The sequence below is a fragment of the Eublepharis macularius genome, chromosome 16 (assembly GCF_028583425.1).
Source record: "Eublepharis macularius isolate TG4126 chromosome 16, MPM_Emac_v1.0, whole genome shotgun sequence".
Classification (NCBI taxonomy): Eukaryota; Metazoa; Chordata; class Lepidosauria; order Squamata; family Eublepharidae; genus Eublepharis; species Eublepharis macularius.
Window position 1 is genome coordinate 20,285,071 of NC_072805.1, and position 26,525 is coordinate 20,311,595.

Sequence of the window (26,525 nt, forward strand, 5' to 3'; positions counted from 1 at the left end):
CTGGTTTTTCCCACTTTAGTCCGAGGACTAACAGTGCTTCACAAACATTATTTCCTCTCACAGAGGATTCTCTGGCTGACCCTCTCTGGTCTAAAGCCAGGCTCCAACTCCCTTTCACCCTCTTGTTTTTTCTCCCACTCCAACTGCCAGCTTCCCCAACATCCCATCCTCAACTGCCATTTTAGAGGGAGGAAACACGTCAATCATAACTCACTGACTGGAAATCTCAGCATCTGAAGTTGAGTCCGTCAGAGCATGCCTTTAAATTCATGTAGTACTGAATGAATATTTTTTGAAATCCATTTTCCATTAATTTTGTCAGATTTGGAAATGCGAGATTTTGAATGTAGGCTTATATTTTTATTGTGACTTGCTTTGGGGGGTGAAATTCAAATGGTTTAAACTTTTAGCAGGCGTCAGATGGGACACCTCAAACTGTCAGCTGTCCAGATCTGTCGCTAAACACAACATATCCTCTTTCAGTATCATTGGATACTAAATACCATTACATATCAGATACAGTAAAATAATATTATTGCATGCCAAAAATCAAACCCAAAATATGTTGCGGGTGAGTGGGGGGCAACAGAGAGGGACACTTTGGATTCTGTACAGTATTTGTGAGCTTTACTGGTTATTAGCCATTTTTGGTAGAAAAGGCTGGGCTACATCTTGGGTCTAATCCTGTGGGGCTCTTTATGTTCTTACTAGTAACAACCCTGTTGTGTGAAAAAATACAACAGGCTCTAGAAAATTGATTCAGCAAGCCCCCTCCCAGCAGCAAGTGGGTGCGTCACAGTGGCCTGCTCTTCTTTCCCTCAGCATCCTCGCGCTCTGGCCTGGGAGCTGCTACGAAGCACATGCTTGCCAATGCGAAGGGGCCCGGTGAATCAATGGCCTGAGCACTCCTCCTGGTGGCAAGTGGGCACTTCACAGTAGCCCCCAGGCCAGAGTGCTAGGGTGCTGAGGGAGGTGTGTGGAGCAGTGCACCTGTACCAGGATAAAAAGTGAGTCTCCAGGATAAAAAGGGGCGCCTCTTTTGTCTGTGCTTGTAGAATAGTTGTCAAATACTTTCAGAGACATGCTGTCTATGACCACACCTTCGGCATGTGGTGACTAGAGACAGGGCATTTTTTGTGGTGGCACCTTTCCTCTGAAACACCCTCTCCTTGAGGTTTGTCTGGCACTACGTTACTTTCTTTTACACATCAGGCCAAAACACATCTTTCCAGGATTTTAATTAGAGGATGTGTCTTATTGGCTTTTTAAATGGCCTGTTCCTGTTTTAGGGATAGTTTTTATGCCGCTTACGTCCAATTTCTTGTGTTCATATTTTTATGTAGTTTTGTAATCCATCTTGGGCAGAACTATGAAGAAACAGCATGAAAATGTCCTGAATGAATGAATGCCTGTCAACTTGTCAACTTTTGAATATTCAGAATTTCAAACCCAGATATAAAATGTTCAGCGGACAATCAAGAGTTTGAAGCATATTTGATACTGAGATCCATAACAGAGAAATTTGTTGAAGATCTCTGGAAGGAAATTTGTTTCAGCCCTGAGCCTACCTCTCAGCCAATCTATTACACATATCAATTTTTAATCAATTTTGAAATCATTTTAAATAAGGTATAAATTATTTATTTAAGTTACTTCACTTATACCTCATTTTACTCCCCAATAGGAACTCAAAGCCCAAATTTCTGCACCCAACACAAGGAGTTGTGTTCTGACCCCATTATGGAAAAGTATTCACTGTTGGGAAAGCAAACCACAAAAATGTGTAAGGGCTTGCACACTGGGAGACCTGCACTCCGAAAGTCACATGCCAGTTTAAAAGCAGTGACAGATAGCGATCTTGAGCGACAGAAGTAGGAGCCCAGCCATAAAGCTCAAGTACAACCTAGAAAAGCCATTTGAAATTCAGTACAGCCCAGTTAATGGGGAAATTGGTGTGTTTTTTGCAATGCCTCTGGGGTGTTTGTGAATAGTAGTAGGTTTTAACCTCAGCTGCTTTTTTTCTCTTCAGACTTTGATCCATTACAACTTCTGTTTTAAGATGTTCATGGGGGGCTCTAACAGCTCTATTTGCCAGAATTTAACTTCACACAACCTTAATAGGGTAACTACTGAAATCCTTTCTTGGTTTTTCTGCCTTCTGTATTTTAAAATCAGTTTAGTTCCTCATCCAAGACACCCATTCATCCCCTGCTCTTCTCTTTTCTTGCCTGCCTTGAAAGCCCTTAATCTCTTCCTGTTTTGATGTGCTCAAGTTTATCTGCTGTGGTGTCCCCCCCCCCCCACAAACACTGTTTCTTTCCCTCCATGCTGCACCCCAGAGTCCTGGCACAGCCTTTCTTTAATGAGAAAAGAACCAAAGGGATCTATAAGCGGATATATGGCATATAACCAGCATTTGGCCTGTAAAACTGAAATTGTTGATCAAAGGCCAGATTATTTTATTTATTTATGTCATTTATAGTCCGCCTTTCTCACTGAGACACAAGGCGGATTACACAGTGTGAGATTAGTAGAGTCAATATCAAGGATATTTCCATAAACAATGCCATAGGGTAAATAAATACGAGTTAACAAAGGTATAGAGTTAGCAAGAATCCAATACAGAGTTGAAGAAATGCTAAAACAGAACGTAAGCAGTTCTGGGACTGACATTAAACAACATGAAGCACAGGTAGCACATGGGGGCACCTATTTTGAAGTAAATGGGTTGTACGTAAGGTAACAGTGGTGAAGTCTACGTATGGTCCCTAACTCATTTGAGAATCATCTGAGACCCCCCCTCCCTACAATACAACCCACCTATCTGAGTAAAAAGCCTTTTTGAATAATTAAGTTTTGTATCATTGCCAGAAACAATTTTTTAAATTATCATTGACAAATTAATTTTTAAAAATTTGCACAGGGGCTATTTTTCTAATTGGCACTATTTTCTCCCACACTGCAGGCATTGTGTGGGGTACTGGCCCATTTCCGAAGTGTGCTTGGGAGCAGGAGTGATTGCGCCTCCCTAGAGGCAAGGGTATATTTAGGAGCAGCTGGCAGTTTTTCCCTTCAAATAGCAGGGCCTGGTTGAAATTGGCCCACCCCTCGCTTTATGTAGCTGTCATGTTCCCTCCTCAGCTTATATGCTCACAGCTGCATGTGAAAATGTCGGCACAGACCAAACAAAGTAAATGCATGGCAACAACATTATTTTAAGCCCCCGTGATTGTGGGAAGAGTTGTGCTTATATTTTGGGACTGTCTGTTTCACATTCTAGGTTCCCTTATAATCCTTGTGAACACACAAATGGTGAGTGAGATTCTGGGGCTGTTTACATGTAAATAAAATCTGCCTATGTGAACCAAGGTCAGCTTTAGAGGATGGACACAGTCAAAAGTTGGACAGTTGAAGCTCAGAGATAGGATGGACACAGTCAATGTGTCAGGAGAGAGAATTCCAGAGTCACCAGAAAAGACAGTACCAAGAGACCAAGGTTGAAAAGGTTGGCCACCATATATCAGAAAGTTACTATCTCAACCAGCGATCTTGTGATCATTGATTTTTAAATACATTATTAACAAACTTACCTTGCTTATGATACCCAGTTGAGTTGAGCTGAGCATTCCACATGCTTAACATGGAAGGTTTATTTACCATTCAAAATGTATTTTGAAAATATTTGCATCGGCTCATCCAATAACATTTATTTATATGTGGACAATTGGCCAGTTGGTACAAGAGGCATATGCTTAGACCTTACTGGACTACCGCGGTTAACAGAAATCATAGTTCTCATTTCCAGAGAACTGAGTGTTGGAAATGCCAATGCATTGGATGCAACATTTTATCACATGTGGTGGACATGCAAGAAGGCACCGAGATATTGGATAAAAATACATGAAGAGATGCAGAAGATTTTCAAGCTAAGATTTGAGTTGAATCCAAAAAATATGCTATTAAATATTCTACCAAGTAATATTACAAAAGAACATGGAGAACTTTTCAAGTATATGATGACAGCTGTGAGAATACTATATGCCGCAAAATGGAAGACAGAATCTTGCCCTAATATGTCTGAGTGGATAGATAAGTGTATGAATATGCATCGATGGCTAAATTAACTTCTTATGTGCATAATAGACCAATATTGGAATTCCAAAAAAAGTGGAAAGATTTCTTTGATTACCTAGCTCAAAGCTAAGAAAAATTAAAAGTAGTTAATATGGAAATAGAGTAATCATAACACAGAGACCTTAAAAATGTTGAGTATAAAATGTGGAACAGATGACTAATTAAAAACTATTGATATTAAATTTTAGGTATAAGCAATTAGAAAGAGGAGAAGAGATACCCTCAAGAGACTATGCTACATGCTGGAGCTATTCTATAAAGAACCATCCCCTTTCAGTGAGTTGTTTAATAATAATAATAATAATACGTTCGATTTATATACCGTCCTTCAGGACAATTTAATGCCCACTCAGAGCGGTTTACAAAGTATGTCATTATTATCCCCACAACAATAACCCTGTGAGGTGGGTGGGGCTGAGAGAGCTCTGAGAGAGCTGTGACTGATCCCAGGTCACCCAATTGGCTTCAAGCGGAGGAGTGGGGAATCAAATCCGGTTCTCCAGATTGGAGTTCCATGCTCTTAATCGCTACACCAAACTGGTTTCTTTCCCTATCTCCGTCAAGAAAGATAAAGTGTGTGAGCTTAGGGCGGGGGAACTGGCATGAAGGGGAGTGGGCCCGTTTGTTTGTGTTCATGCATAAAAGCACACTCTGTAAGCATCTTACATGATTTCAAAATTTTGGCTGGATGTTTTTTGAGTGTTTGATATTGTGCATGCAAAAAAAATGCCAGAAAATTTCTGCTGAAAATGGCATAGTTCACCCTTCCCTTATTCAACTTGTTTTTAGCAAAGGCTCTTCTTCAGGGAAACATTCATTCACAACTGACTCCAGATCTAGGCATATAATCCTAGTTAGAGAATTCTGCAGGCAACCGTTTAGCTAAACACCCTTCCACAGCACATGCTGCCAAGTTAAAGGTACTTTCAGCAACAGCAGAGGCAGACAGAGAATGGGAATATCAGAGATCGTTTTCTAACGATCATTTTCTGTGTGTCTTGATGTGAACTGGACATTGTATTGAAATATTCCCAAGACGTATTTTGCATTCTAATGCAAATCTCGGGGAGCAAAAAGACCACACGGCCTAGATCCTCAATAGAATTCTGATCGCAAGTACAGACGCGTTCTTTATATGGGGTTGCATTATAGCGGCCTCTTACTATCGCCAATTATAAAGTATCCAACCATGCTTTGGTAAATGCTTTTCTGTTTAGGATTAAGTAAGTCGATAAAATATGATGGAAGAATTAAAGGAGAAGGTGCAAGTTGCTTGTAAAGGGGAGCTTGCTGACAAAATTAAATGGATGATGCAAACAGCAAAATGTGTTGCAAGGGTGATAAAGGCCTTACCACAGCCATCTACTGTTACTGTAGCTGATGGATAAATCTGTGTGTTTTGTTTGTCGACTATCTGACTGAATTGCTTGAATTGATGTAGGTTTTAACTCAAATTTTTGTGAGATTTTAACAACTGTTTATAAAATTGTAATGTATATTAGAGTTTTTACTGTTATTGTGATTGCTGTATTATAACTCTGATGTTGCTGGTATTTTGGTGTTAATTGCTAAGGCTGTGAACCAGTGCAATAAAGCTGATGATGATGATGATGATGTGAACTAGACCACGGCCCTTACATTCACAGCAGAAATACTGGATGTCCCATCCTGTTAACTGCATTGACGTACACTGTGTAATTCACCTTGAGTCTCGGTGAGAAAGGCAGACTATAAATAACGTAATTTTTGTTTTTTAAAAAATGTAGAAACACACATCCCAAGTAATCTCTGTTTTATTGTCAGAACTGAAATCCCAACTGTCTTAAGGAACAGAGCCAACAGCAAAAGAGAAAAAAAGAACACAATAAAACAAATTTCGTGGAAATGATGAATCTGCAGCCTCTCCAGTGCTGGTTGTGGAGCGCAGGTGAGTGGTATGATGCAACCCTGGTGTAGTGAAATAGCCGGATAGTAAGAAGCGCTTTTTGTCGGCCTGATTCACAACACCAGCTGCAGCAACAATACCGTGACTTCAGCCGGGGGGCTGCAGGGCCACTTTCCGCTTCGGAGCTCAGCTTCTCAGATGTGTGGTTTCCAAAGCGTGCCTATTACAGAGCTGCATTTTTTCCTATGGAAAGACTCCTCCAGGATGATTTCAACAGCCTAAAGACTGGGTCGCCCAGTGCTGCATCTCAGGCCAACGCTGGTAATCCTCAAGAATCAACAGGCAAAGTCTGCATATAATTGACATACAGAAGCAGTCTCTGATAGAACAACATTATATTTAGTGCTATCCGCATGAAATAATGTTTAGACTGTTGATCAACTGCCTTTGAACCCACAGCTGTAAATAAAATTGCACATTATCAAAACTGCAACATAGGAATTTTTTTGAAATAGTAAAGGGGAGGGGGGCAATGTACTCTTAAGTTACAAATCTAGCAATAAAAACGGAGCTTACTTATATATCAACATGCAGCTGGATCCAGTGATGCTAATTCAGAAGACGTGAAGGGTGAAATGGACATTTCCAAAGAAAGGCTCAAGCCACTTGCACGTTCTACTGGTTTCTACAGGAGACACACTTTGAACTTCCCCCCATCAAAATCAATGGGACTTAAAAGATTGTATCTGAATTCTGAAGTATGCCTAGGATTGCAGCGTAAAGCTTGTAGTAATAAAAGCAGCTACAACATGCCCAAACAACATCTGGCACATAGTACAGTCTCTTGAGGGTATCTGGTTCCTCTCTTCCCTCAACTGTTCAAGCAGGCAGGTGGCCTGAAAGCAGAAAGAAGGAGCTTTACTACTATTTTGTTTGTGTATATTCTTTTTCTTCCCCATTCCTTGCACACTGCTAAGCAGTATGGTGGGAAAAGGGAGAGAAAAAATTGGCTGGCAGGCCATTTGGGGAGATTTGGCCCAGTAGCTCACCTCACTGACACAAATTCTCAAGCTACCAAGAATTGCAAGTGTATGTTCGCTTAAGAACCAGGTATGTGCAAGTACTGGTGTTTATTAGCTTCTTAAGAGTGTTATCAAATGGTAACTTGGTGTAAGACATGGCAAAAAATCCCTGTCTTCTGTTGCTGTCCAACAAGTGCGTGAAGATGGTATGCCTCAAGAGAATTTGAAAGCCATGTGGTAAGCCAGCCACAAACATCAAGTATCTGCCAAATAAGGCATGAGCTATGACGGCAGGAAGGGCCGACTCCCACCCCTGGATCTTCCAGGCCTCTTTTACCTCTAGATGTTATATCTTTGGCAGGTATTTACTTATTTCGTTATCTCATTTCCAGGGCTTTTTTTCTGGGAAAAGAGGTGGCGGAACTCAGTGGGTTGCCCTCGGAGAAAATGGTCACATGGCTGGTGGCCCTGCCCCCTGACTTCCAGACAGAGGGGAGTTGAGATTGCCCTCCGCGCCGCTGAGGGGGGCGGGGCCACCAGCCATGTGACCATTTTCAAGAGGTTCTGGAACTCCGTTCCCCCGCGTTCCCCCTGAAAAAAAGCCCTGCTCATTTCTATGTTGCCTTTCTCCCTAATGGGGACGCAAAATTCCTGCAATTCTTACCCTATTGTGTTACATATTCAATGTCCCTGCAGTTGATCGTATTAGCTTATACTATGTAATCCAATTTGAGTCTCAGTAAGAAATGCAGATTACAAATAACGTAAGTAAAATAAAAACTATGCACATTTTAAAACAAAACACTATGTGCATAATTTTGAAAAATGTGCCTCCTGGGCTGATACAATGCAGGACTTCCTTTCTGAGTGCACATGCATAGGACCAGGATGCTAATTTTAAGGCAGACTAATTTTTAACAGAGGTGGTAATAAAAGATTATATATGGATTCATAAAGAAAATGCTAACATGAACACATTCATTTAAACATTCCTCTAAAGTTTAAAACTCTAAACATGTTCTACTACATTTCATTCCTCCCCAGTGCGCTCCTGGGAGGTTTTTTGGGAAGAAGTATCAGGGCATCTCCCGCTCTTCTGTCTCCTGCAGCCGCACAATAAATAGGAGCATTGCTGCAGATGCCAGCTCTGATTGGGGGCGGGGAGTCTCTGGCCAGCCAATTGGTGTATTCCTAACACTATACGCTGGGGGTCCAGCCAGCCATTTTATTTATTTACTTACTTTATTCATATCCCCCTCCCCCACTGAGAATCAAGGCAGATTTTATGGGGTATATGGAAGGAAGGTGGTTTGCAACTGTTCCTTGGCAGCCACAAAGCACATCTTGAGGCCTGGAAGAAATACAGAATCTTAGAAACAGAAACATGGCATGGGACAGAAGTATAATACACAAACTGGGCATGGCCACACACCTGCCCAAGCAAAAGATTGTTTTGTCTGCTTCCACCTTGATCCATTTCAACAAGCCAGTTTACAGAAAACCTCACCATTGGTCCCAAGCCCAACTCTTGCAGAAGCACTTCCTTTTGCTCACTCATCTGCGAGGGTCAGGTTGCAGTCAGGAGGGCAAACAGACTGGACGGTGATTGTCCCATCAAAGTTAAAAGGCATGTTCTAGGATAGGGCGATGCCTAAGGTTGCCAGGTCCAGGTTGGGAAATTCCTGGAGATTTTGGAAGTGGGGCTTGGAGTGGGTGGGGTTTGGGAGGGAAGGGGCCTCAGTGGGATATAAGGCCATAGAGTTCACCCTTCAGAGCAGCCATTTGCCCCAGGGGAAGTGGTCTCTGTTGGCTGGAGATAAGTTGTGATTCCAGGAGATTTCCCGCTACCCCCTGGAGGCTGGCAACCCTAGATATGCCACAGGAGCTTCTCTGTAGCCACCTCATAATCCCCCTCCTCATCGACACCTCTTTGGACCTCAGGACAGTATCCATAGTTCTTCCTCATTTTGGCTTCACAGTAGCCCTGTGAGGTAGGTTGCAATTGTCCCAAAATCATCCAGTGAGCTTTACGGCTGAGCTAGGGTTCGAACCCAAGTCTACCCCATCCTACTTTGACACATTTTAAAACCATCCATTTGCATCTTGAACACAAGGAACACGCCTTTGTCCTGAGGAGCTTACAATCTAAAATGTGACATAGGGAATGGAACAGAGGGAAAGGAAGGCAAAGGGGAAAATGTACATCCAAGTTTAGCTATACATACACCTAGATTTGGTGTGAGGTGAATATTAGTTACTTTCTTAAAATATTTCAGTTCCATGCTTCCTTCTTACAAGGAGTACACTGTGTGTGTGTTTGCGTGTGTGAGTGAGAGACCGACCCTACTAGGCCCCAGACCCTACTTGGAAGTAGTTCTCCTCAGACCAAACCTATCCAAAATGGTGCCCCTAGTAGGCTATTGAGAGTCACATGCAAATCAAAAGCTTGACAAAGGACATTTCAGTTCCCCTCTGTCCCAGTTGAATATTTTGCCAGAACCTCTCCTCTCCCCTTTTCAATGCATACTCAGGAAATTCCCAACGTATGCAGAAAATAACAGATATTTTAAAAAGTTCCCCCTCCCTCCCAAACCTGTCAAAGCAAGCTCACTGCATTCAAAATGTTTAGAGCAGTTGCTAATGAGTTGGGGAGGGAAACAAAGGGAAGGGTGTGAGGGGAGAATTAGTCAGTTCAAGATCAGAAGACTTTCCCGCCTGAGGAAATTTGGGATTGGACAGGAGGGAATTTGACAATTAATTGTGTGCCCCCCACCTCCACTTTCCATGGGACTGCAGTTTGTATTTCTTCTAGTAAAAACTTAATTAGATTAAATTAGACCCCTCTTCAAGAGCATCAATGACTTGCGAAGGCAATAATTCACCAGAATGTGCCGGGGGAGAATTCTCATAGAGCCTCTAATGTTATTCACACCTGGGGAAAAGGATGATTAAAGGACACACTTACACAAGAGTAAATCACTGGGTGAAGCCGATGTTGCTGGACCTCCCATCTTTGCTGAATTCAGAGATGATGATGACAAAACAGTTTTTTAAATATGAAATTTACAATATTGTGGTGTCTACTGAAGAGTTCCATTGGAGATTGCTGCCTGGAAATAAATGGGCAGGAAATCCAAAGACACTGAAAACTGGGAGCCTTTTGAGAACAAAAAGAACCTTAATTCTCCACAGCTTTTTAATACATTCATTGCTTTTTTGTCTTTAAAAAAAAGGCCCTATTACTTGTGGTTGTGCCAATTTCCACCAATTCCCACCCAACAGGTGCCGGTACTCAGTACTGGTGGAGTATCATCACACAAAAAAGCTCTGAGTCCATCTTTTCCCCTTCTATCACATAACGTTTATGGGTTTAGGATTTCAGGCTTCAAAATGCGGTATAATGTTCTTGATACTGCCTACAAGTTCCTTAAATTGTTTCATATTAAGAATGCTGTTCTATCCCTTTTGCATATAATCTGGAAATATTAGTAAAATAGAGATTGGATTTCTTTCAGTTTACTATTGATTATTTTTTGTATATTGACACATTTATGTGTTTCACCTATGCTTTTAATTGTATATGTTTATTTTTTTGTGAGCCACGTTGGCATTGTGGAAAGGAGGCATATAAATATTTTAATTAAAAAATAAACAATACTATATGAATGACACTTTCCTCACATTTCTTGCATTCCACAAAATGTGTAAAACAGAATTGTTCTGGAGACCATTTCAATAAAATATGGCTGTAGTATGATGGAATGCAGAGAACATCTATACAGTTAATAGGATTTTAGTCTATTCCACTCTTTATTGTATGCATTATTTCACTCCTACTGTTTTCTATGTTTGTAATTCTACTTTTTGCATTGTTTATGATGTCTGATTTTTTTTGTCATTGTTTCTGATTTTTGTAATCCTAGCCCCATTGCACTGTTTGTTGGATATCTCAGGCCATTGATTGCATTCTCTTAAACTGTGTAATTTGCCTCAAGACTCAGTGATAGTCTCTACCCCACCCCCTCTTGATCTCCAATATCTTCTGCCTTTGGACCTATCAAAGTGGGCTTCATGCCACAGAACATTATTTTTAATCTTTAAGGTTCCAAACCACTCTTTAATGTTCCAAAAGATGCTGTTACTAGCAGGGTTGACACAAGATGTACCCCTCCGCCACCCCCATTACCTAATTACCATATTCTGGATTGCAGAATTTAGTGTTTCTAACTACAAGTATCATAACGTCTCCAAATGCAAAACTTTGTGGTATAAAAATCAGGGCTCCTGCCGAAAAAGGTAGCCCCACATCAAAGTCTTCCTCTGCCATAATGCATAGTGCAACGTTACTCATGAATTTTTCTACCCTTAAGCATTTTTTCTACCCTTAAGCCCTTAAAGCTTACATCAGCGGCTGTCACTGGAAATGAAATGTTTGGCCTGATGTAAATTGTTCTATATATTATGAAATGGAAAATGTGACACACCGCTGCTATTTTAAGTGGCAGCCCATGCTTCTTATAACATGCTGTTACCACTCCCCTCCAAGTTAGCACTCCATGTTCCCAACCAGACAAGACCCAAAACCTTCGCTAAGAACCGTCAGGAAAAAGACTGGATCTCACATTGAAACATTCTTGCTCCCCTTCACAGAGTCTGACTTCATTGTTTGAAAAAAAAAGACACCTTCCAGAGAGCATAAAAAGTTGAACAGAATGGAAAGGTGTAAAACAGCAAAAAAATATGTTTCCTTATTCTGTCTGGGGAAAGGCTGATTATACTACAGGAAATCAGATTATAGAACTGGCTTAATAAGTGGCTTAATAAAATGTTTAGCAAAAAAATTAAATAAAGATACAGTACCTGTCTCCAAAGCTCCAGGTTGCCAGTTAATGGTGTCCCACTCCCCAAAAGTGAAATAAATTTTTTGGAGGAAAGGGAAATTAATGGGTAAGAAAACATAAAAATTGTTGAACATAAAATAAAATGTCAAAACCAAATATAAATCAAAGAAATTTATTGTGGTTGACAAAAATACATAATAAAAAAAAGTTCAAATTGGACCCGTCCACTGAGCACATGAAACAACAGGTAGCAGAATTCTTCAGCCATTTAATTCATTAGGACCTCCATCTGAACCAGTCTTGCGTTGGTATCCCCTGATGTTCTGTACGGGATCATCCCGGCAAAAGTGATCAGTGCCCGAGCTTGAGATCGGAGTTGCTGAAAAGCACAGGAACAGAACAAAGGGCCGTTACGTTTACTTATTGGGGCAGGGCACAATCTTTATCAGGTGGGAGGAAAGACAGCAAAATCTGGTAGGCAAGAATAAATATAAATACTCGTAAATATAAAAGTGAAGAATGCGCTTGTGCAATCAGGAACAGACACACAGAAACTAGATGTCAAGGTGAAAGATTTTAGCCTAGCCTGGCCTTACCGTGCCACTTTTCTTCATGTGCAAGAAAAGTGTTTGTATTGAAGACAGAGACAGATGGGCAATTATGGACACCAGGATTACTCCCAGTGGGAAGGGCTGTGCCTGGCCTGGCTGAGTTCAACACAAGGCAGGAGGAGGCCCTTGACCCACCCAGGGCAGGGGAGAGGTGGCACCCAGCCAGTTAGATAATCAGGCTGCCATTTCCTCCCCCCTTGGGAAGGTGGGGCTGGAACACAGGCCTCTCCTCTCCCTCCTTTGTAGGGATGGGCCCAGGATAGGCCAGGAGATATGGCCCTTTTCCAGGGCCAATTTTTTCCTCCCAGTCTGCCCCAACGGAAAAACATTCAATCATGCGACGTCTGAAGCGGTTCAACCCAGAAGGTGGCCACCACAGTAAAAAGTCATCCCATTTCTGGCAAGCTTGCAGCCAACCCCAAAACAGCCCACCAGCCATGCATTCCAGACTGCTAGGAACTCAACAACTCCATCTCCCTTATTTTTGCAGTTTGCAGCTCCATCTCCCTTATTTTTGCAGCAATAACAACAGGTGTACTGAACAACTAGGGGATCATCAAACATGCTTTGGGTTTGACAGGTCACGAGTTCGGCAGGTCACAGGCCTGGACTGTAGCTCCTCTTTGGAGCACAGGATTTAGAGAGGCAAGATTTTGTTTTATTGATATCATTTTATTTATACGTTTATTTAGATGGTCATGCTCAATTTTTCTCTCCAATGGGGACCCAAAGTGTCTCCCTGGTATCTTATCCTCACAACCACCACCCTAGGAAGAAGATTAGGCTAAGAGCACGTGTAATTGGTCCAAGGTCACCCAGTGAAGTTCCATGACAGCTCTGGGATACAAACCTGGGTTTCCCAGATCCTGGTTCAACTACTAAACCATGCTTTGCTTTTAGGCTGCTGGGTTTTGTTTTATGCTTTGTTTATGGCTTGCTTTACTACTGATCTTTCTTACCTTGTTGTTTTTATGATGTTTATTGTTTTTACTTTGTGAGCGCCTCCAAACAGAAGTGGCAAAGAAACTGCCTAAATAAACAAGGCTGCTGCTGCAGTGCTATTTCAGCACAATGATGGAGGCGAGGTGGTCACAGCATGCATGCTCTGCCTCTTGTCCAGGGCAGGCTAATGGCAATTGAAAAAACCATTCATCGCCTTGAAATACCTGCCTATACATGAGCACTGCCGCCATCATCATCATCATCATCTAGGATGTGGAGAGGCAGCCTGGTGCAGATGAGTTGGCCTCAAGCCAGGAGGGTTGAACTTGTAAGTCCTGCAGAGAAGTTTGCTAGGCAGGGCCTAAACCTGGTTTGTTTTCTGTCAGCCTACAATAACTTCACACAGTTGTTGGGAAACGTGATAACCCTGAGCATAAAAAAAGGGCTGGATACAATTTAACACATGGAACACATGTACATACTTAGGTCTCTTGGAAGTACTTTCAAAAATCTGACTATAAACTGACTTTGTTATCAAAGCCAATAAAAATGATCCAAAATGACAGGGGCTGTAACCTGACAATTTTAGAGTAGTAGCTGAGTTAGTCTATCGCAGCAAAATAAGACAGAAGTCCACAGCATAAAGGCTAACATATTAAGCCTTTACGCTGTGGACTTCTGTTTTATTTTGCTGCATGGCGTTTCATGAGCCAGAGCTCAATCTGATATCCAGCCTACATTAGCTGCCTATGGTTCCAGAATCAATTTAACCTTCATCACCTGGGACTTGCATCTCTTAGGATCACCCCAATTACATTAAAGTCAGGACCTACTTTGCCTTCCAACTTTATGCAAAGGTCCATCATGGTGAGATGCGGGGCCTTTCTGGCAGCTGCCCCAAGGCCATGAAACAATTTAGCCCACAACTTTGTGGGTCCTCTTCCTCAGTCACATTTAAAAAGAGGTGTCAAACACTCCTATTCTCGCTAGCTTTTGGTTTGGCTGGCTAAGGGCTTTGTTTTCAAGTTTATTAAACAAAACACTGTAACAACCATAAAATACAGTGTACTTTATGGCTGCATTGCTGGGTTTTGTTCATGGTATATTTTTATTTTTTATTTGCTGTCAAGTCACAGCTGACTAGGCGGAGGCAGGCAATGGCAAACCCCCTGTAGAAATATTCAGAGGAGGGTTTGCCATTGCCTGCCTCTGCCTAGCAACTCTACACCTCCTTGGTGGTCTCCCATCCAAGTATTAGCCAGGGCCAGCCTTGCCCAGCTTCTGAGATCTAATGAGATCAGGAAATATTTTTAGTTACTGCCAATATTTTTAAAAGCTACCTTGAGCTTAACCACAGAGGCCAGGAATGTCCAGAATCAAATCAAACAAAACACAACCTTATTCTTTTGTGCCTTTTTAAAAAAGGGCCTTAAACAGAATAGGATGGAGACTGGCAAGGCTAATGTCCTCCCCCCACCCCCCCGCCACTGCAACTTTGAAAACAATCACCGTTGGTCTCTCCACAAAGGTTAAAGGAAGCCTGGAGGTGCGGGTGTTCCATTTGTGATAATTATTTAGCCAAGACCCAAAACACAGGAACACCACACCAGCTCTTTCAATGACAATTGTTTTCTGCTTCCTCTTCTAGCCGGTACAAGAATGCCCTTCAGCTCCAATAAAAATCTCAAATAAATCAACAAGTTATGTGGGCCAGTGGCAGTGCTGAAGCCACCACACTAGACATTGGGCGGGAGGGGGGGGAGTTCGTTTGATCTTAACTGTGTCCAGTAAAGGTAATGGGGCGGGGGGGAGAGATATATAAATATATGTGGATGAGAAGGTTTTCTAAATTTCCAAAATAATATTGGAGACCAAAAACAGGATTTAAGGAAATGGATAAGACAACGTCTTTTCTGGGTCTAGAGGATGAAACGGAAAAAAGAATGATGTAGTTCCCCATTGAGAAGATAGGATATAAATGAAGAGAATTTAAAAAATCTCCAAATAGGTGGAACTGAAGATTCCAAAAGAGAAAGAAAGGACTTGAAGGGCACCTGGTACGTCTCTAGCAGAATACCTTCCACGTGTCCATACAAAGATATGAATCTAAGCTTGATAGTAGAAAGGGTTGGATCCCACGGACTTGTTCCACTACCACAAGCACTTTTCTCCAGCAGGAGGAGGACAGAGGGTCTCTTGCATCAGGGCAAAGCTCCATCTGATGGAGGGAAATGCCTCTGCTAGCAGGAAAGATATGAGGGATCCAACTCGGAGGACTGATGAGGCCCAATAGTGAGTGCTGGCCTTCAAAATTCTCCTCAGCCACTTTTCTAGCCACAGTTCCCTCCAAAATGACACTGCCACCTTGAGGGCAAGAAAGATTACACAATAATAGGATTTCAAATGCCAGAAGCAGCCTTCATGTCCTGGGACAGCAGAGTTGCCAGGTTACCCTTGACTACGGGGATGGGTGGGACTCAATAGCTGCTGCGCTTGCTCACCAGTGAAGCACTGATGTCACTTCCAGAAGTGACATCATTATGTTGCCAGCCACTGAAACCCCTCTGGTATTTGGGTGACAACTATGGTTTTTGCCCAAACACCTGGGCTTCACCTGGCGACATGCTGACATCACTTCCAGGTACAAGGGAAGTGATTATCAGCACACTGCTGGCAAACGTGCCTGGCAGCCAGTAAGTAGTCTGTTTCTTCCCATCTTTCTTCCCTTGCCAGTTTGGTGAGCGAAGGCAGGAAGTGGCAGCTGGGGGCAGAGGCTATGGGGGATGGCAGTGAGGCCTCTCAGCCAGAATTAGATTTGGGACCAGGGATCTGAGTTCAAATGTCAGCTCTGCCCTGAACTCAATGGGTGGCCCTTTGGCATCTATTCTCAGAACTCAGTTTCCCTTCTAAAGGGTTTTCCTTACAGCAGCACTGCTGCCTGAATAAAAAACTCTCTTAATATTAAAATAATAATAATTAAGCGCTAGCACTCTAAACCTCTCATGTTACTGTCAGCAAGATTCTGTTACAATAAAAAAGAGTTAAAAAGAAGAAAGAAAATCTTACCGAATCTCGGTCCTCAATGACCCGCTGAGGCCTGGCGGGGGTTGTTGGGCTGGTACCTTTCAGCCTCTTGTATTGAGTAAACAAAATGTTCATTGTTGCGAGGAGAACCTCTGACAAATTGTGCCTGATCTACAAGAAGGAAAGAGAAATACAAAGCTTTGAAAGGCAGGTGGCGAGCCTAAGGCCTATTTCAGTTCCCTACCCACAGACAGGTGAGACAGGTTCCTAATCCTCTACCAGCATGCCAAATTATCTTACCAGAGAACAGTCAAAGACTGAGCTATATTGTACACACAGTAACACATTGACTTCATGGGTCAGTAGCTTTTTGAATGTTTTATCACTAAGGAAGCTCTTTCCCAATCAAGTCTGGCCAGAGTCTTTGCAGATGACTGTAGAGAGCAATAACCAGACCTATTGAGCTTCACCAGAGTCGTGCATGAGCTGAGCATGTAACCTACTATCCCACCTCACACTCCCCTGAGGCTGCGCATGGCAAGGGGAGACTGGTAGAGGTGCACAAGGTGTCTTTCAGTGGGCAGTGAATGAAGAGATGAAAGAGGGCAAAGGTTAACATGAAGCACACGGACAGCTGTTGAAGGTAAAACGCCAGAGGCCCTTCTTCTACATTGGAAGCCCTGCACGGACTCTTTCTTGTGCTCTAAGCATTCTGCATTGAGCCTATAAATTGAGCATTGAGCCTATAAATATTTCAATACTTTTAGGAAATCTAAAAACTTGATGTGCAGTTCAGATGACCACAAGAGTTTATTTTCAATTCCATGACCTCCTGGTGTACAGATTCGGTTCCACTAGAACGTACATAGAGGCGCTAAATGAGACACTCACTTGTTTCGGGGGTTTCCTGAGAGCCACCCACAGGTACTGATACATTCCTGAGGAAGCCCTAGGTCTGCACGAGCCACCAGAGGGAGGCTTAGCATTCATGCTTCCCAGCACACAGTCGGAAGGGCAAGTTTCAAGATGTTCGCTTCATGGAGAACGTTCAAATTAATCACAAGCTCCAGCAACTTCTCTTGTATTCCTGACTATTCAGCACTTGGCTGCACAGAACTCCTCTTTTAAGAGAGAACATCCAAACAGTGGCTGCAGTGTGAATGAGCCTTAGCTACAACTGAGGCGTTACTGAGGGCCTCCAAAGACTTAAAGAAGTCATCCTACTTATATGCCCACCCAATGTGGCCATAGAACTGCTAGCTCCCAAGGGGATGGGTGTCAGCTACAGCTTTCCCTTTCTTTCAGCTGACTGATTTACTACCACCACCACCCCTCCATGGTGTTGGCTTCTTCTCAGGTTACCCCTTTCCCCCCAAAACCATTTGTGCAAATGCATTCCTCATCTCTATACCTTAGAAATGCAGCACTTGGCATTCTAATCTTTGATCAACAAGACACTGTGTTGTCCTTTGTTAAGGACAGGCTACAGTGCAGTTTTAACCCAATCATGCGCAGCATGGTGTTCATGGGCTCTACAGTGCCCGCTGATGTGTTTCCTGGTGCCCACTCCTCCCACAAAGCATCTCAGCTCCAAAGCAAATGAGAGCACCCATTTGATAACAGATGATTCCATCACAGTAGGGATACTTGCTTGGAATTTCCCAACGTTTTGTAGAATCTCGTGATTAGATAGCCGCCCCTCCGCCCATCTTTCAATGCCCACCATAGCAACCATTTCGGCATGGCTCCCACTACCTGTTCTGAAAATTCCATAAGTACCAGCAGGTTCAACAAAGCTGGGGACCTTCCTTCCTGACAAAAGAAGCTCGGACTCTCAAAAAGTTACACCCTGGAAATCTTGTTGGTCTTAAACGTGCTACTGGATTAGAATCTTGCACTTCTACTGCAGACCAATATGGCTACCCACCTGAAAATGCTGCCTTTAGACTCTGTGGAGAGTTCAGAGCCAGGATTAACATGCTGAGAAGGAGCCGGGGCCCACAAAGTCAAACCGCAAGGGCTGCTTTTGTAACTGATCAGACCAGAGATTGACAAGCAGTTTCTGGCCAAACACCTACAAAAACGGATGACTCAAGAAATCAATATGTTCCGAGACTTGAGGCGAATCCATCCATTTTCAGGCCTTTCATCTCCGAGCTTACTTTGCAGCAGCGAAATAATTACCTTATTGAAAGGCCTGCTTAAAGATATGTTGGCAAGACTACAAGCCAGTCTTTATTCTGCTTTCTTAAAGAAGAGGAAGAGATGTGGCAGATAGACGCCCTCCTCCCCAAGCAGATCGCTTCCCAATAGGAATGCCACAGGATGATTAACATGGGTCCCTGTTGCCTGCAAGGGTCGGCATGGTCTCGAACAAAATCATCATTGCTTTAATATATTTCCATGAAAGGGAACATTTTTTTAAAAAGGCACAAGAGCAAAGAAACTAAATAAATTTGTTTTTTTCCAGCTCAGCATCACAGCTCCACAATAGTGACCAGACCCACCCTGCCTTTCATAAGAAATTGAAGCACTCGATCTTGTATACCCCTTTGGTCTGGAGTGAGAGGGGTGTGGCTGAGCATGCAGGGGGCTCCACTGGGCACAAAATGCTAAAAAAGGAGGGAGCCCCAGTCTCTAAAGTGGTGGGCAATGCTTTACATACACAAGGGGGATGAGCACGAACATTCTACATCACCACAAACAACAGTGTGTGTGTGCGCGCACACGTGCATATCAAAAGCCTCATGGAGCTCTAAAGAATAATGGTATTTTAGAGGCAGCTGCTTTGGGACAATAGGTTTTAAAGAGAAACAGAAAACATAGCCACGTTTCCCCAAGATGCTCCCCAAAGTACAATACCGTGAACTGGATCCAGACTAAATGGAAAGTTTCCATTGATACCGTCCTGTCCTCCTGCTGCAGATCACCCACCCATGTTGTTCCCCAGGGTCCCCTAACCCCCACAAGCAGCATTTGGTGGAGATCATTCAGCTGTAGTGGGAGAGGAAAGGCAGGAAAGTTCCAGTATGCTGATGGAAAAATTTAGTCTGGATCCAACCCAGTTTCTGTAATAGAGCTTGATGGCCTGCCTGAGGAGGTCAGGAAGGCTCCCAACATTTCTGTCATTCTGCAGAATGTGCCAAACAACAATGTTCAAGGGGCAATAAAGCTGGAGATTAGAACTGTAGTACAAGGGAACAGCCCAGGAAGGCACCTTTACAATGGAATAGGATTATAGTCCACTGCCATGATTACCCTCGCTATCATTCTGCTTTTACTGCATTGTTTTCTACCTTTGTGATCCCACTGACTACCTCGTCTATAGTATACCTTACTTATAGTCTTAGGCAATTTGTTGCTAACATTGTCTTTTAATTCTGCACTAATGCACCAAACGTCTTTGCCATCTGAGCACGCTGCTTGATTCTGTAGCCTGCCTTGAGTCTCAGTGAATCTGACAAGCTGTAAATAAAATAAATACCCATAATGAAATACCACTAGCCGCTGTTCACAGGAAGCTGCAAAGCAGTGTTACGATTTTGTCCTAGCAGAACCTTCCATGATCCCAGTCAGGCAGGACAGCACTCCAAGGGGAGCACGGCCACCGACTCAGGAACAGTAAGAGCTTTTCCCTACAACTACAGCTGGATCCTACCAACTTTCCCACTGGCAATAGAGGAGAGACAGGCTTCCTTTGACTCCTATTTATTTTCATTTATCCTATCGGAAAATGTTCGATAAAAGAAAGGATTTCTTTTATTTAAAAGATCTAAATATCGGCGCTCTTTCACGTTACTTAGATGCAATGCATTACCTTCCACCGAGATGACGGACTGTTTTAGTAGAATTCCCCCTGTGGAATGTTATTGTACTCACTGTACGGATCAAGTCGATTCGACTGCCCGTATCCTTTTTAGCTGCCCTGTTACAATTCACTTCGCAATTAATATATTACTCCCTGGACTGGTGAACAGAACATTTCTGAACAGAAGCTCAAGGTTTTGCTATCAGGCAACATAAAAAAGTGTACATGTTATCTAGTCGTATTTATCTATGGAGCTGTAAATTACTTATAAAATACTTTGACATACGGCTTGTAGGCTGTTAAGTTACAGGAAAAGGAAAGGAAGGGACTCCTGGAAGAAATTTTATGCTAGCAAATCATGGAACCTACATAAACAAAAGTCATGCGGGATGGGGGTGACTGAGGACAGGAGTCGGGTAAGATTAAGCAGGAAAACTGATAGGATACACCCCTGCCTGTGAAGATTACATGCCTCAAGCCAGTCCTACACTAGTCTCTGTCAATAGCGTTAGCTAGAAGGTAACCAATGCAAGCAGAAACACACTCATGCAGGTGAGCGTGTAACCCTTCGTCTATCAAGGTCGGTGTTGTCCGTTCTGAGTGGCAGCACCTCTCCAGAGTCTAAGGGAAAGGCTTTCCCCATCACTTGCTCCATTGTAACTGGTGATGCTGGGACCTTCTGCTTGCAAAGCAGACGCTCTGCTGCTGAGCTACAGCCCCTCCCCTGAGCATGGGAAATGGGCGTCCCTCCCGACCATCAGCATTCCTGTCCTGCAGCATCAGCACAGCCTGCCTGCACGCCGGGTGGAGGAGGAAGGATGACAGACAGCATGGCAGCGGCTTACCTCGTCACTGAAATTCCTGAAGGCAGCTACTCTTTCTTCCACGTAGTCTTGACTCAGGGGAACCAGCTTTAGCCGTTCAATGATCTATAACAAAAGACACGCAAATAAGAGCGGATGGAAGTAAACCAAGAAAGAACAGAGTTCTGCTGATTTGGGTGTCCCCATATTCATGGACAGAGTTTTTGGAATACACCACCTGTAAATTATCAGTAACTATAACCATCCCTCACTCTAACCAAACTGGTTACATTTGGTATTGGACTTCCGCATCCTGACTCCAAGTGGTCCTTCTTGGTAACTCCTCTCCCACCTTCTGACCTGGGTTATAAGGGCTGATGGATCTTCATTCCTATTTGTATCTGACAGTGACCTTTGACTCTTAAAAGATTATGCCCTAAAAAGGTTTCTCTAAGGCAGGGGTGGGCAATTGTTTTGGCTCGGGGGGCACTTTGTGGGAGCGGAGGTTAGCGGAGGGCTGCACCTTTTAAAATTTGCATTCATTAGTTAACTTTGCATTTCAGAAAAGGTATAAATTGTATCATAAAAGTCAATAAATATAAATTAAATAAAATAGTGGTAGTTTCGTGCGTATTGTGAGGGAGAAAAGCTGCAAAGCATTGCTCTTTCGGTGCCAGGCACCCGGTAGGTGACTGTCTTGGCGGGCTGCATGTGGCTCTGTAGCGGGCCGCATGTGGCCCCCGGGCCGCAATTTGCCCACCCTTGCTCTGTGTTCTCTAAGGTGGTGCTGGACTCCAATTTTGCCCATTGACTCTCTCTCTCTCTCATACACACATTGATAAGCCCTGAACCAAACTTGCATAACCCAAATAAGAGATTTAGGCCCTCGTATGTGCATGTAAAATACAGCCAAGTCACAGCTGATGTTATTTTATTTTTATTAATGTTATTTATAGTCTACCTTTCTCACAGAGACTTAAGGCAGATTACATAGCATAGGTCAATATGAATATTGGCTGAGACATTCAATAAACAATACAATATAGTAGGATAGCAAAACTTTGAAAACAAGCAGAAATCCAATACATAACTGAAGAAAAACAAAAATAACCCTGAAACAAAACAGCACATAACTATCTACTAGAAGCATATTTATAGCAACAGGCAGTACTCAAAACTAGTCTACAGTCATCAATGCAAAATAGTAAAGAGTCCAGTAGCACCTTTAAGACTAACCAACTTTATTGTAGCATAAGCTTTCGAGAACCACAGCTCCGTGCATCAGATGCATGTTGCTACTCTACAATAAAGTTGGTTAGTCTTAAAGATGCTACTGGACTCCTTACTATTTTGCAACTACAGATGAACATGGCTAACCCCTCTGGATCTACAGTCATCAACGCATGCCTCTAAGCCATTCCTTCATGGCACAGCCCTAAGAAAGACCTCCTGAATAATTTGGCTTTTCAGTTTGTGAAAAATAGAGTGAGAGCTGTCGTGACCTCTTCAGGCAGGCCGTTTCGTAAGGTAGGGTCACCACAGGCAATGTCTATATAAGGGCAGCTACTGATTTTGTCTGTTTGCATTATGGTGACTCTTCATGAGGTTTTCAAGTCAAGAGACTAACAGAGGTAGTTTGCCATTGCCGGCCTCTGCCTAGCAACCCTGGACTTCCTTGGTGGTCTCCCAGTACTAACCAGGGACAACCCTGCTTAGCTTCTGAGATCTGACCAGATCCAGCTAGCCTGGACCATCCAAATTCAATGTTAATATAAGCGATGTGAATCTAACCTATCAAAAATACTCAGGCATTTCTCAAATCTTGGCCCTGGGGATTCACGCCACTTTCCTGCCTTCTAAGGCAGCCCGAGACTGAGAGGCTGCAATTGAGACATGAGGCTGCTATCTTTTCTGTATCTTGCTTGTGAGAATCCCAAGAAAATCTGTCTGTTCCTTGCAGGGAGCACTAAACCAGACAGGACCTCCAGATCTGACAAAGCAAGGCAACTGGCAAGGGCAAATTTGAGACTTACGTCAAAGGCCTTGTCGATGTGACCAGCGTGATATTCATCAAAAAAAGTGATCAGGTCTAACAGGAGGTAGAATGTAGAGCTGACGGGCTTCTTGGCACTTATCCCCTGAGCTTTATATCTGGAAGAAGCAGAAGAGACCAGACAGATGGCAGCTGTGGTTAAGAAGCACACACGACATGGTATTCTTGGGCAGCTCAGAGGCCAGAAAAGAAACAGGCCAGAGAATAAACAAGAATGCCTTTATATAGCACTTGAAAGGATGATTGACTGATTTTAGTGAGGTGTTAGAATCCATTTTAAATATCAGTCTTTTAATGTGGCGATTATTGCATATTCTGTTTTAATTATGGCTGAAAGCAGCTTCATGCAGGAAAGTGGACTATAAATGTACTCAGCAAGGTGTCCAAAGTGCTTCACATGTGTTCCTCCACTAACAGAGCAATCCTAAGCAGAGTTACTCCAGTCTAAGCCCACTGATTTCAACTGGCTTAGACTGGGGTATCTCTATTTAGTATCGCACTGTAAATTGATTAACTTTGGTGCTGCAGATTACCTTTATTCCCCAAGCTTTTTGTTAATGGGCTGCCTTCCCCACCATTTGCAGGCTGATATGTTGGTTTGAAGGGCCGATCTGCTGCAACTAGTTTTTCGGATTATTTTAGTGCTGCTGCTTCTTGTATTGTTATTGGCATTCTAACTGATGTATACTTGATTGCTTCCATCGTAAGAGACTGTAAACAGCCTCGTGGGCTGAGACGGATGAACACCTCCGAGAGGCAAATGTTTTCTTCCAATCCTTACAACATTTTTGCAAGGTAAACTAGTTTAATTATTTCCAGATTGTAAGGGGAGAGAAGTTGAGGTTTTGAGTTGGTGTTTGCCTGAGACCTCTAGTATGTCCAAGACCTACATAAACTTCGAAGGACGGAGCCTTTTCTTTCACAACTTAATCTCTTAATAAGTATGCTATGCTAGCTCTCAGACAATTTGGGTTTTCATTGGGGGGAGGGGGGAGGCAATGTTATAGAGAAATAAGGATTGTCAGATTTGGAAGAGAGAATTTAATTCAGTGGCCTGTGTTCAGAGCTCAGTATGAAGGGACAGGTTTCAAGGTAATTTTCACGGCAGTTCCTCTTCATTCGAACCATGTCAGAAAACCGACAGATTTGGTACCAGCCCCAGTACTTCCAGGTTCACTCTCAGAGCAAGTTAAGGCTGGCTGACCACAGAGACTCTCATGAGGGTCACAGGCAGCATGCCTGTCTACTAAGCTAGTTTAGTGTTTCCAAAACTGTTAAGGCACGCTTTTCTTAAAAAAATGGACACAAACTTGACTTTTACACCTGAACAGGTTTCTTCACAGAGATATAGGAGAAAGAACTGCCAGACATTAGAGGCACCATCCCTCTGTGTTTCTGCATGACAAGAATACCTCGAATGGAAGGCCTCAAGCCCAGAGCAGCAACTCATACAGGGTTGCAATAAGCAACCTCCTCAAAACGGGGGTCATTCTGTTGCATCTTCAGAGTGACTGAATGATCCAGAAATTGCCAGAGTAGAAATGAGGAACAGTCTCTCTTGTCCCCACCGCTCCACCTGACTACATAGAGGTAAGGCCAGAGCAGTGAATCATACAAGCATGGACAAACTGGCTAGTCCCTTTGACAAAGAATTAATGGCCATAAGTCTGACATCAGAAACCACAACATTCAAAAACCAGTGAGGGAACATTTTAACCGTCCAAGACATTCAGTTGCTGACCAGTGGCACTTATCCTGCAAAGGAATTTCAAAGGAAGATTAGAAAGAGAGACTGCTGAATTGCAACCCATAACGAAGCTCAAGACAATGCGCTGAATCAGATCAACTTCTCATTACCAATGTTGTTCTCCACACCTACTACCCCTCTGCATATCCCACCTAATCCAATCAGCATCTGTAATCACCCCATTCTCCTAGATATAAGGATGTATGGACTCACATTCTAGGTGTATCTGCAGAAGTTAGCTGTGACTTATGAAAGCTCATATCCTATCATAAATAAATTTTATTAGTCTTATAGGTGCTACTTGACTCTTGCTCTTTTCTAATACAGTGAGTCACATATGCTGAGGGAACATTCATTTCCTGCAGAGCAATTTCAGAATCACTTAGCTGGTTAAATGTAAGCTAGCTAGATTAGATCTTGCCTATTTGCCCCTTTCCGCCTTTGCCAACTGTAACATTTCTTGCCTCCAGCATGGTCAAGGGACTGAAGGGCTTCTAAAAATGTACAACCAAGATGAGACACTTGCTAACCTCACGTCTTTTTGCTAAACACACCCCTAACAATCTTTTTCTAGACAGCATGAAAAAGGCCAGGGCACCCCCATCCTATGGATGTCAGGCTCTGGACGACAGAATACAGCAGACAGATCCCTGGTTCATTATAGCAAGACACAGGTCCTTGGCTAAATGACTTTTATTCAGAAATCAGATCTTTTCCATATTCAGATCCAATGGTCTACTTGGGAGTAAGGTAAGCAACTAAGTAGCTTTAGTAGAAGTTTGACAAGAATGGCAACATGGGAAAAACACATCCTTTTTCTACCCGACTTTCCTTCCCCCTCCCAGTGCCCAAACAATTCACTGTTATTTCTTCTGTGTTAGAACATTTTGCATATTGTATTGTCGAAGGCTTTCACGGCCGGAGAACGATGGTTGTTGGGGGTTTTCCGGGCTGTATTGCCGTGGTCTTGGCATTGTAGTTCCTGACGTTTCGCCAGCAGCTGTGCTTTGAAATTCACAAGCATAAGCAAAACTTCGACAGGAAAGAAGAAACCTTAAGAATGAACAGAGCATGGGCTCCAGTTCTGAAAAACACAAGGCCAACAAAACACTCCACACCCGACAATAGCCCTGCAGAGAAGATTAGCACATCAAGCACCAATCCATATGCAAAAGGACCTCCTCAGGATACAGTGAAGCCTCCCGCCATTAGCATTCCACACCCTGGGAAACTCTTACAGAATGACTCAGCTCAACCCCACCCCTCCTGAGTAGATACAAATGACCTACATCTTTTCCACACTGTGACACTGAGAGATCTCTGTCTTTTGGTGCTACACCTCTGAAGATGCCAGCCACAGCTGCTGGCGAAACGTCAGGAACTACAATGCCAAGACCACGGCAATACAGCCCGGAAAACCCCCAACAACCATTTTGCATATTTGTGCTATCATGCCACGGCGCGAGAGAAGACATATTATAGTCTGGAAGAAAGGTTCAAAGTTGTAAACGGGCAGCCACCTGGGAACGTTTGAGAATCCACTAGCATACAAGCAATAGGAAATTGAGTTACACCAGGCTTCCGATTACAATAACTGGCAACTAAGCATAGACACATCAAAATTAATATTGGCATGGATGAATGGGTACAGTCAA

At 43.0% G+C, this 26,525-nt stretch overlaps 1 protein-coding gene across 1 annotated transcript in view; it reads right to left on the bottom strand.

The window, feature by feature from the left end:
* Nucleotides 1-12,040: 12,040 nt before the first annotated feature.
* NUP93 (nucleoporin 93) overlaps nucleotides 12,041-26,525 on the bottom strand; it is a 113,170-nt gene continuing 98,685 nt past the window's right edge. The window contains exons 19-22 of the mRNA XM_055000838.1: nucleotides 23,104-23,221; nucleotides 21,113-21,196; nucleotides 16,502-16,630; nucleotides 12,041-12,261 (exon numbers count right to left, since the gene is read on the bottom strand). Coding sequence (XP_054856813.1) covers nucleotides 12,151-12,261; nucleotides 16,502-16,630; nucleotides 21,113-21,196; nucleotides 23,104-23,221 — 442 coding nt within the window. The 3' untranslated portion in view covers nucleotides 12,041-12,150. The remainder of the gene's footprint in view (nucleotides 12,262-16,501; nucleotides 16,631-21,112; nucleotides 21,197-23,103; nucleotides 23,222-26,525) is intronic.